Raw genomic sequence first — 11,795 nt, 5'->3', positions numbered from 1 at the left:
GTCGCATTCACTAAAAGGATATTTACTGCAGTCTGATGATAAGAAATAACTGATTTTCAAATACAAACTCCAAAATGCATAAGAGAACAATAGCTTCTGGAACTAAATTAGTTGCATTATCTGAATTATATCTTTTGTGCTGAGGTATGAGGGCAACAGAGATAAATCTGACCATTAATTCAAATAACATATATAAAGAATTAATAATCTAAACATATGCAGCACCAAAAGTAATAATAGCAATTACAATTATAATAAAAACACTATGTCACTATCAACAACCAGTTCCAGTGGACACTTGATAATATTCCTGTAATCTGTGCTCTAGCATTTTCACATTATAGTTTCCTTCCATTTGTATACCAATGAACACAATGCACCATCATGCATTTCAAATCACAACAATAAAAAAATTCTGAAAATGTATGAGCACAATACAACAAAAGAAGTGTTAATAATACGTCACTATGTGCCAGTAACAGTTGCTTTTTGCTAAGTACAGAATCCTTTGTCAATGTATCGCACAGCACACACCTTTTTTGCCCTACCATTGTGTTATAATTTGAAAAGTTTTACTTTATTTTTTTTGGGGGGAGGGGGTGAAGGTAGATTGGATTTTTTCCTTCTAATTCATATCCTACCAAATGATGAATGCACATAGACACGCACACTCACACTCACATAAGCACTATATATACAAAGGAATAAATAACTAAATATCCAACACTTGAGAATAAGATGATCATGAAAATTTAGACATGGACCGTCAATTACAAATCTAAGATTTGCAATAATAAATAAATAAAATGAAAATGTTTTTGTAGTCTTCATCTGATATTCATATACCAAAGTCTAATGCAAGTTTCAAATACCTATCTGTTAATTTTTATTTTATTTATATATATAATATACATGTATGTACAAAAATATGTATCTAAATATAACAAAAATCCGAGTTCACAGAGCACAGAGCAGTAGCAATATTCAATAAATGATTAAAATTCCTTTGACACAAACTAGATTGCACCAACACTACACATACATAAGGGAAGGTTTACATCCACGAGCCACAGCATTGTAAAATGGCAAATAATGACTATAATATCCAGATTCCATACCAAAAGTCTGACTGAGAATGTGTAAGATAAATAAGACTAAATAATGCAATGAATAACTGGGATTGCCATCTAATGTGTAAATTATACATAAAAACAACTTTCAGAAACATGAACATATAGCAACAAAACAAAATCCTTCTTCAATAGCTGGCATTTTTTGGGGGAGGGGGGGTATGAGGCTCTCATGTGTTGGCAATCTGCCTTTTTGTAAGCTACATGTGTTCTCTCAATGATGACTTGTGGAAAACTTAATCATCATGCTTAGATGCTAGTGCTGAGGTATGACACCCTAGAAACTGCTTCCATCTATTACCCATTTTCTTCCTTTCCTAAATACGTAATTAGACTAATTTGTTTCTCAATATTCCAATAATTCCCCTTTAAAATTTGTCTAAGAAAACATCAACACAACTAAAATATGATACGAAAGCTACGTAACAAAACTATCAACAGACCTGGCTCCCCAAGATCATGCCAATAATAAAGAATGATCTTGTAAATTCCTAACTGCTCCAAATCTCAATTAAGCAATCTGTACCATGTTTTCAGAAAAAGGCAGAGAGGATGTTGAATTTATTTACCAAGTTTCTTCGTTGCAAACAGACTTAGAAAGGGCTAATTATAAATTCTTCCCATTGGTCATAAGAAAAAATGAAATAAATTAAAAAATCATGATGCATGAGTTTTCAACAAATCTTGCAATGCAAATGAAGCTTTTAGTATGTGGTACAACTCATTGAATGTTATAAATTTCATTTAAATTAAAATCAAAATATTTACAACCACATTAAAGGTTTCAATAAGAAGAATTTGCAAGTTAATTTTTACATTCTGAGCAAGAATACAGGTAACAGTTTAAAGGGTATATGACGAATAAATATATAAATAATTCAATTCTCAATAATACCTTCATTATACCCTATTACACACACATAAGCATAACCCTTCTATTAACTGTGACTCATCCCAAGTAGATATTACATTCCTAACTACAGTAACAATTGAAATAAATTACAGGCTGAAATTAATTGCAGTATAGATACAAATTGGATCTTTGTTTTGTTTATTCAGTTATAATTTCCAGTTTGCCTTCATGGTTTTATGGTTTAATTAAAATAAAATATCTATCACCGACAACTATGCCTAGTTAACAGATCTCATTGTTTTTCCTTGTTAGCAGACAAAGTTCTACCAAATGTTAAGACTGGTTTTATCAGCCGCAGTGTACATAGTGTAATGTGGTCATTTTATTCGACATGGTAAATCCATGATTAAGTTGTGCCATGATGCTCATTTTCAAATAAATAGGATTTTAAAATGCTATAATCTATTTATGAATTGCATTATGCCAATCACAGTACTGCTAAAAATGAAAGGAATGAAAAAAATAAATAAAATTCAGCATAGGTACACAACTAATTTCTTGTAGTTTCAAGACCATGCCAAATTAAGTGAGATCAAATAAGATCTGTAACAAAGGTTATTTCAATAACAATCCAATATTATTTATCCCGCCCCTTAATTCTACATTATCTCTGAAGACGATATGAAATTTAAATAAAACAAAAGGTCAAATGTGATTCAAATTAAATAAGTTACACTCAAATCCATCTGTGGCTACCCATTGAACTAACCTAGCAGTCACAGGAAACTTAAGTGTCCGTTTAAGTAAAGCCAGATCAAAAAAGATGATGCAAAATAAGTAGTTTATCTGTATAATAATTACAGGGTCTTTTACATAATCCCATCAATACAAAGTTTTAGTTTTTGAGAAAAAACAATTTTAAAATATGAACCTTTTTAAGTTTCATACTACAGGCCAAGCTATACTAACTCATCTCCCACTTCATATTCACAATACATTCTATGAACTAGTGTAGCAGATGGTGATCACATCCTGACACATCACAACACTGGTTAATTAGGGAGCACCTCCAGCCAATGAGAGCACAGGTCAACACAGCATGTCACGAGGCTAGCACATAGCTCAAGGATAAAAGATAGGAGGTTACCAGAAAACACCAGTACACACCTAACCTCATCCCACTACACCACCATGTTACACAAACACATCAACCCATTACATTAATCCAAAAATATATTTAGTGCATATCAGTAAACCAGAAAATCCCTGCAACCTTTATGTTCCAACCAACAATAGGACCTTTTGCGAGTTGGATGTTATCCAAGCAACTTGCTGTATTTATATGGAATACTGTAGTGGACCATACTGACTACATGCCATGCATGGGAGCCATGATTTGAAGGTAATATTTCCAAATGATAATGATAGTTAAGAGTAATTCATAGACTGATGCATAATACATAAAATTGGATGCTAGATGCCATAGGTATAGATGCAGATGGACACTACCTGCATGAACATTTAGCAGGGGATAACTGTACTTCAACAACAAAAAAGAACACTATCTTAACCCATCCATGACGAGGGAATTCTAGCCTTGAATGTCACAATGCCGGGGCGTTCGAATTATTAGGCCTAAATCAATTGAATGGCTGGCACAACACTGTGCCGCCCGGCCACTGGGCTTTTGAATAAGCGGTACAGTACTGTACCACCCGTCCAGGGTGGGTTAATCTATATTCATTAATATTCATTAACCCTCTCTCAACGGGTGGTACACCACGGGTACCGCGCATTCAAGGCCCATTCGCAGGGTGCCGTCATACGGCGTCAATCATTTAATTGATTTAAGCCTATGCGTTCGAGAGCCCCAGCATTGCAACTTGCAAGGCTGGAAGGCCCCCGGCATGAATGGGTTAATAAGAAAAAAATGAAGCTAAAACTGCTACTCGTCAATACATGATTAACCCAATCCCGACGTGCCCGGTGAGATGTGGCAACCCCCTATGCCGGGCCTATACAATATTGCATCGGGAACATCACACTGGTGTGTCGCACTGTCATCAGGCATTTAGCCATGTCACACAGGTGTGACACACCGTCATCATTGGGTTAAGTTACATTACTCCATTAATTCTCTTGTTATGGCCCAAACTGCTTGGTAATTTCATAATTTCATGCAAGTGAGCAGTCTCAGCATGCCCGTATTATCTCAGTAGCCAGTTTGATTAGTGATCTCTGTTAATTAACCCCTAAAGGATGAGCATCTTAAAGCTAATTTTACTCGGGTGTAAATATGGCAACCTGTACCAATACTGAACAGGAACCTTGATAATGGTTGTCTAAATGTAAACTTTAACCTTTATATTCCAAAAATATAAAATTTTGTTATTTTATGTAAAGCTTGAATTACAACAGGTAAGTATTTGTTTAATACATTTCTGCATCAGATCATAAGACAGCATATCTTTTTGGTGTTAATTGAAACTTATCATATGCGAGAGGATTTCTAAATTAAATTGTCATATATATGTCCTAACTCAATTCTGAAAGTGTGTAAAATTACTAATGTACTGTATAGGCAAATACACGCATTAAAAAATATATATCAAGATTATCAAAGACATTTTTTTTACAGAATGTTTGAATGCCCTCTTTTTTATCATAATTTCTATTATAACAAGTCTCTAGTATCTTCATAATGGGTGCGCAGAGTAGAATACAATCTGTAGATTATGGAGTCACTGAATAAGCAGAAATAACAAATGTATGACACCTTGCACGAAAAAAGTAATGCATAGATAAACAGATAAAATGCACACAATACCTGAAGCCCATAATTCTAGTCCAATATTTGCAAAAGCTCAATGAACATGCTCATTATGATCAACTGGGAGCATTATCATGAATATTAAATAACAAACTATGACTTAGTAACATCCTGATATATACATGATATCTGGCTGATTAGACACCCAATAGATTGTCAAATTGGTCTCTGCATATGATCTTACAACTATAATGCAAGCTTGAATTGCAAAACTGACCAAAACTGACAGAAGTGATACCATAAGCCTCTTTACAATGGCACTGCAAAGTTTCAAAAATTCATTTACACTACACATACCCTAACAAGAGTAAATATGGATTATTCCAAATATGTTAAGTTAATCCTTTACTAGGGCTATACTTAAACCATTGCGGACGGGGTGCCTACCGACCTAACTGGTCATCAGGGTGGGCGGTCTACGACACTAGCGTCACCAGCTAAAAATTAGAGGGACGGGGAAAGGGTTTTTCTCAACCCTTCGGGTAGCGCAGACTAGCCCAAACAATATTTTTCCATAAATCCATCATAAATTGCAGGTTTAGGCTAACTTTGGAACCCTGTAGCTATGGAGCTAGCGCCGTTACATATATTTCATATATTTATCACCAACAACCAAAAAATAATTATCTTCACCAACCTGTCAACCAATAAATTATCTTCAACCTTTTAACCAACAAATAATTATCTTCTCCAACCTGTCAACTGCTATATATTTATCGTCACCAATCTGTCAACTATCAAATAATTACCCTCAAGTGGATCTTCACCTCAATATAAAGAAGAAGAAATAATAATGTGTAAATAGATTATTATAGTTTTCTTCAGGATCACAACTGCTTTTGAAGTGAATCCATAATCCTAAAAGTGCAGAAAACATACAAAAACTTCTCTTAACTATATTCTGAGCCAAGAATATATGCATATTGTATGTCTAATAATATTTTGATTTAGTAAAAAGTATTCTTGTTACAAAGTACCCTGAACAACTAAGCCAAAATTAGAGTAATAAGTTTGCATGAACAAATGTTTATAACTCTAATCTATAGTAGCCATTTGTTAATATAAGAATCATTGTGTAACTAAAGGTCACCTCTGCAATATGACAATCTTGTGAAAGCAATTCAGAAAACAATGAACCATCCAATTCTATGAGTCTGAATTATCAAGTAACCAAAATAATAGTGTAAAATCAGGATTTTTCTTTCCAGATAAATCTTGCTAATACAGCCGTGCATCTGTACACTGCATATTCTGGCAAGATAGAGCTTAAGAACCTCCCTCGAAATTTACTGTTGAATAAGAAACCAACAAAAGCTCCATCTTTCAAAGAAAAAACATGAGATCCTAAAGTGTGTTGTAATACTGTTAAGTAACTTAATTTGCAAAATATAAATAATGGCTTAAAGGTAAATTTGGGGACTACATCGCCCTGAAACTTTATCCCTATCATTCCAGCCATAAACCCAATGACCTCATCCTGCCTACCCTTGCCATAACAAACTTAGACTATGCATCATTCAACAGACAAAAAGGTGGGACTTGGATATGTGGATTTCATTGCAAAATGCCTGTCAGGGCATTATGCAACCTGTTTGCAATGTTATCCATCAATTTTACATTTAATTCTATAGAACTGAAAATGTTATTTGTTCCATTTTAACCTGACAGATTCTATTTTTATTAACCTTCACTTAGTTCTATCATTCAGAGTGACCAATTCTACTCCTAATTCACGAACCAAATTTATTGACGACTATCAACCTCTCAATCAAACACTGCCTACTTTTCAAGTCATATCCACAGGCAGGCCTTACCATGAACTAGCATTAACTTTAATCCATCATTAATTTGCCAAATCATAGAAAATGAGTCTAATAAATAAACCCCTACTTTTCGTATTCCATATAAAACAAGAATAACAAATGAGTTTGCAATTGACTAATGCTACTGACCAACCATTTACACTCCAAACAGATTCCCCATTAACAATGCCTCATACTAATGATTATTCCAATGGTTTATGTTCATGATAGTACCATATAATGACAAGAACAACTATGATAATGGCCATAAACATTCACACATAACATCATTAATAGATCTAGGTGAGGTAAGGCTGCCATCGCTCATCAAGATCCACAAATCATAGTCCTGCAACCAAGTCTAATGATGTCATAGCCTCCACACTTAATTCCCCCAGCAAAGACAACTAAACCTTCACCATGTATATTCTAGTAAGAGCTTATCCATCTTCCACCAATGCATTACTAAATATGGAACTAGTACAAGAACTATTTGCTGAATATAAGAGTAAAAGGTTTGTTGACCTTTGCCTGAACCTCAAGAATGTGGTTAGCAGCAAATCATGCCTTCCTATAGTGAATACCTTGCTTTACATCACACGTAGGACTGCAAAGTGAATGATTATACAATGGCTCATTCATTGCACTGCATGGACTATGACCATCTCTCTGGAACATTATTTGTTATGGCTACCGTACTGTGAACTAAATAATAGAGGTCTATTCCCTGATATGCCTCAAAATAAAAGCACTATATATGATGTCTCAATATAGTATCTGTGCCAAATTTCTATATGTATTGACTTACGATAATCATATAGATTAGGACAACATGCAGATGGAGGAACACTAAGGCCTAACAGAACTAAAAAATATTTTACGGATATTAAAAATTTGCACAAATTCAAGGTAAGCCAACAATAGATTGTCAAAGCCTGCAGATATGCATATCAAGTAATGCTGTGGTTTCCATGATTTGCACTCCATCAATAGTCAACAAACTTCCACAATGAATATTGCATCATTCTTATAAAACTCTGGGAAACTTATTGATAAATAAGGAACTGGTTCTATCCTATCTTCTGCAATGTATTGGGTTATGTTAATTCATTCTTGCAGGAGCATGAAGTGTGAGGCCACAGTATCACTTGGTGTAATCCTTGTCTACATAATCTGGAGGATCACTTAATCTTAATTTGAAAAGTCATCTGCAGGGCTCAAAAAAAAAAAGGAAATATCTAAAAACATCTACACTAATCACATTCAGCTAATCATACATGCTACACTCAGCAAGATTATCAAAAAATAAATTTTAACGACTGCCTTCAAAAATACGTTCTTAATGTCCTACTAATCAACCATATAGTATGAAATTTATCCATCTCACCCACATCTAAGCTAGCAATACAATCTCTCATCCGCTACACCATCCCTCGGAAAACTCAATCACTGTATTTTTCAATTCGCAAATAAGGTATTCTTACTAAAAATCATCCAATAATCATCATTCTGCAGATTTCTGTACTTAACACAACACTTTCACTGTTTTTCAAATGTAGTTTTGACGATAAACAACATTTCAGAATCATTCAATGTTCTAGAAAGAATTTTCAATTTGATGGTTCTTTTGGCACAAAATCCGCACAACTAAATCCACAGAAACTCTCCGTGCACATTTATATGCAACAACACAAAAGCAGCCACCGAATTCTCTTAAAATAAAAATAAAAGCGAAAAAAAACATTGTACTTTTTCAAATAGCAACACTGGATGTACACAAACACTGGCTCCAGAAGCGGTTCACACTTCCCTGCACACCAGGGCACGAGGAGGAGCCATGGGACATCCTCACACCACTTCGGAAACTCGCGAGGGAAAAAGGGGCTATTGAAACCAATGAGGAACTCACTGTCTGGGCAGCTGCAGGGGCGGCGCCCCCTTCCTCTGGAACACCCCGTCCACGAACACGCCGTTCTTGCCGTTGCAGATCATGTAGAAGTGGGGCGTCTCGAAGTATATCTCGATGTGGCGTCGCGATATAAAGCTATTATGGCCCATGTTGACGTCCACGTCGCCCTTGCTGGAGTTGCGCCCGATGACCACCCGACTCTGGCGCACCATGTATTCGAATTCCTTGCCTTCCAGTCTGGCAATGGGCGTTCCCTTCCTGTCGGGGGACCACGGCACGCGGTGAGGCGAAGCTGGCGCGGACTTCTGAAGGGCTAGCAGGGCCCAAGCATGCTGATCCGGGCCCCTGACAGGAGCAGACATCGTGGGGGACTCTGCGAGCCGGTGAAGATGGCGACACGGCTAGACGACACAGCTCTCCCCGCCGCGTGCGCAACACGACATAGCACGGCACGCTCGCTCCCACAATGCACCAAGACAGAACACGCGCGACGCCCGCTACTCTTGTTTACATTCCCGTGTTTGTAAACAAATGCGCCAGGGAAATGGGGTCTTTTTCAGCTGGGATGCCGGTTTGGAGGTGCAACGGAGGGGGGGAGATGGGGGATTTCGAGGGGGAGGTGTTGCTGCCACGAGGTGGACGAAGGAAAAGGCTTTTCCAAGGGAATGAGGCTTAAATGGCCGAACGAGATCGATAGGGAGAAAAGAGCTCGTTTTCTCTCTCCCGCACAGACACGCACTCACTCACACACTCCTCGTCGTCACATGGCACACAGGGCATTTCAAGACACTATACCATATATGGCAAAGGTTTCGGCAATCCATTCAAAAACGGGAGTAGTCTAACACGCTCGATTTTAAAAAAATGTACGGCCCTCTACATCGACTTGATTATATTTAGCTGCGCTCAATTTTAAGTTTGCAACGTGACCCAAATGACCTTGGCGAAAGATTAAGCACAAGTCAAGAATTCTGATTTCGCCCATTTTCTTCTCACATAACGGAAATCTGGCAGTTTGATTCTCTGAGAAATATAATGAGTACTGAACGTTGCAAAATCGAACAGGCCTATTATCCAACAATTGTCAGAACTACTTTGTAACTATGGAATTTACCCAACAATATTTGCATTTATTAACTCGCCAATAAAAAAAAAAAAGTTTTCTCTACGTGGGAAGAAAACACTTGTACTTGAATGTTGTTACCTGAATAGTTTCGAGTATAATTGACGAAATGCTTGTATGATCAAGAAGCATATAAACGGATTTCATCAGAAACGCCTAGAAAATTCAAGCGGTGGCAAACGAACGAAATAGGCCCAAAGGCGGTTAAGTTACGTACAATAACTTACTAATTAATTGTTTAACAAGGAGGTGTCCTGTTAAATGAAAAAGTCTGATTGACACGAATGAAATAAGTGTTTAAAATGATACAAAACAATTGTCTTTAATAACTGACGATGATGAATGATGTACCTCACTTTCTTCGGATTTAAAAAGAAAAAAACAAACCCGCGAGGCACGTCCGGTTCACTAATTAATCCTTTCGTAGTTAGCCATTCCCTTTGAAACAAGGGCAAGAAATTTTATCTAGGCACGTATTTATTTTTAGTTATCTATTTTTTAACGTTCATCTCTACAGGGTGTAATTGCTAATGTCGTTACAATGATTTTATCTGTTTGAATAGAGATATCCCGCTGATATGGTGATGCATTGATAATTAATATTTTAAATCGTCACAGAAAATACTACAAACTTCCAAGTCCCATCTTTATATACTTACATATGTATACATATATATATATATGAACATGTATATATACATATATATATACATATATACGTCTAATATATGTATACATATATACGTCTAATATATATATACATATATACGTCTAATATACATATACATATATATGAATATATATATATACATATATACATATACATATATATATATACATATATATATACATATATGTGAATATATATGAATATTTATATATATACACATATATATGAATATATATATATATATATAATATATAAACATATATATACATATATATATATATATATATATATATATATATATATATATATATATATATAAAGCTTCCCCTACATCAGCGCGATTCTAGTAGTAAATGGAATACCAAATAGTACATTGAAATTTGATTTTTTTTTTTTTTTTTTTTTTTTTTAGCATTAGCACAATTGGTTTATGATTAGAAATATTTAAATGGATGATTGCAATCACCTTTGTGATCCATGGTTAGGACGCCTTATTTATGTAAACAGAGTTTCAACACTACATAATATTAAAGAATATATACATACAATGAGAATATAAAACCCTTATCCATTGCCTATTGTCTTAATGAAATAATGATGATAAAGTAAGTTTTGTGATTTCCAGAGTTGTTTCAAAGGATAACAACAAATACGGTAAATCATACTTTAGCTTTGCCAAAAAGTGAACATACTTATTAAGTAATGAAATTATCAATGCAAAATATTCCATACGTATTGTTTATACAAATGAATACAAAAGAACAATAACAGTGACGAAGAACATCAATTACAACAGTTTACTAAATTTTATACCAAATTTTATAATTAGTGATTAGTTTTACTTTTTGAATCAAACAAATATAACAAGGATAATGTTCATACATTCTTATCTATTAGTTACAACGTAGAGAACATAAACACAGATAAGAACAGATAACAAACGAGATAAGAGTAAAGCAGAGGAACAAGACCGGAATTATTATATTTCATTGATCAACAAGTAGCTCGTAATAGGGAATGGGATATTATTTGTTGTTCTCTTTATACAATGAATCTCCCTAACCCACCCACCCACCCACCCTTTCATCTCTCGTTCTCTCTCTTTCCTTGGGGTGGCACGTGATACCTCTAGGAAATGATTGGACACTCTAGGTTCCACCCCTATTATCTTCGACAATGATTGGCTTTCTGCCTGGTCTGATTCGGGTCTCTATTGCGTTTGTGTACGTGTGTGTACGCGCGCGCGTTTGTGTGTGTGTGTGTGTGTGTGTGTGTGTGTGTGTGTGTGACTTTATATTTAGTTGTTTGTCCATCGATCTATACGTTTATCTATAGATCAAAACACACAGTTGGCTATCAATTACCTATCTATCTGCCTGTATGCAAACCAACACGGATTGTTTTATACAATTTCCATGAAAAAGCAGGTATAAAGAAAACTCACATGAGTATACCATGGTTACTCTCTCTTACTTTGT

General features: G+C 35.3%; 1 protein-coding gene across 14 annotated transcripts in view; it reads right to left on the bottom strand.

Moving 5' to 3' along the window:
* Window positions 1-9,568, bottom strand: part of FoxK (forkhead box K) — a 75,008-nt gene extending 65,440 nt beyond the window's left edge. For 5 of the 14 annotated variants that reach the window (XM_043020225.2, XM_086555345.1, XM_086555355.1 and 2 more), the window contains exon 1: window positions 8,525-9,002. In XM_043020225.2, the coding sequence (XP_042876159.1) occupies window positions 8,525-8,886 (362 nt within the window). In that variant the 5' untranslated portion in view covers window positions 8,887-9,002. Of the gene's footprint in view, window positions 1-8,524 lie in introns of all 14 variants that reach the window. The other 9 variants (XM_043020223.2, XM_043020229.2, XM_043020224.2 and 6 more) reach the window with 4 other exon arrangements.
* Window positions 9,569-11,795: the final 2,227 nt, after the last annotated feature.

This window comes from Penaeus japonicus, unplaced genomic scaffold, assembly GCF_977035675.1.
Source record: "Penaeus japonicus unplaced genomic scaffold, GWHDUDI00000001_assembly GWHDUDI00000003, whole genome shotgun sequence".
Lineage (NCBI taxonomy): Eukaryota > Metazoa > Arthropoda > Malacostraca > Decapoda > Penaeidae > Penaeus > Penaeus japonicus.
Note: the sequence above shows the minus strand (reverse complement) of the source record. Positions and strands in the feature narration are given on the sequence as shown.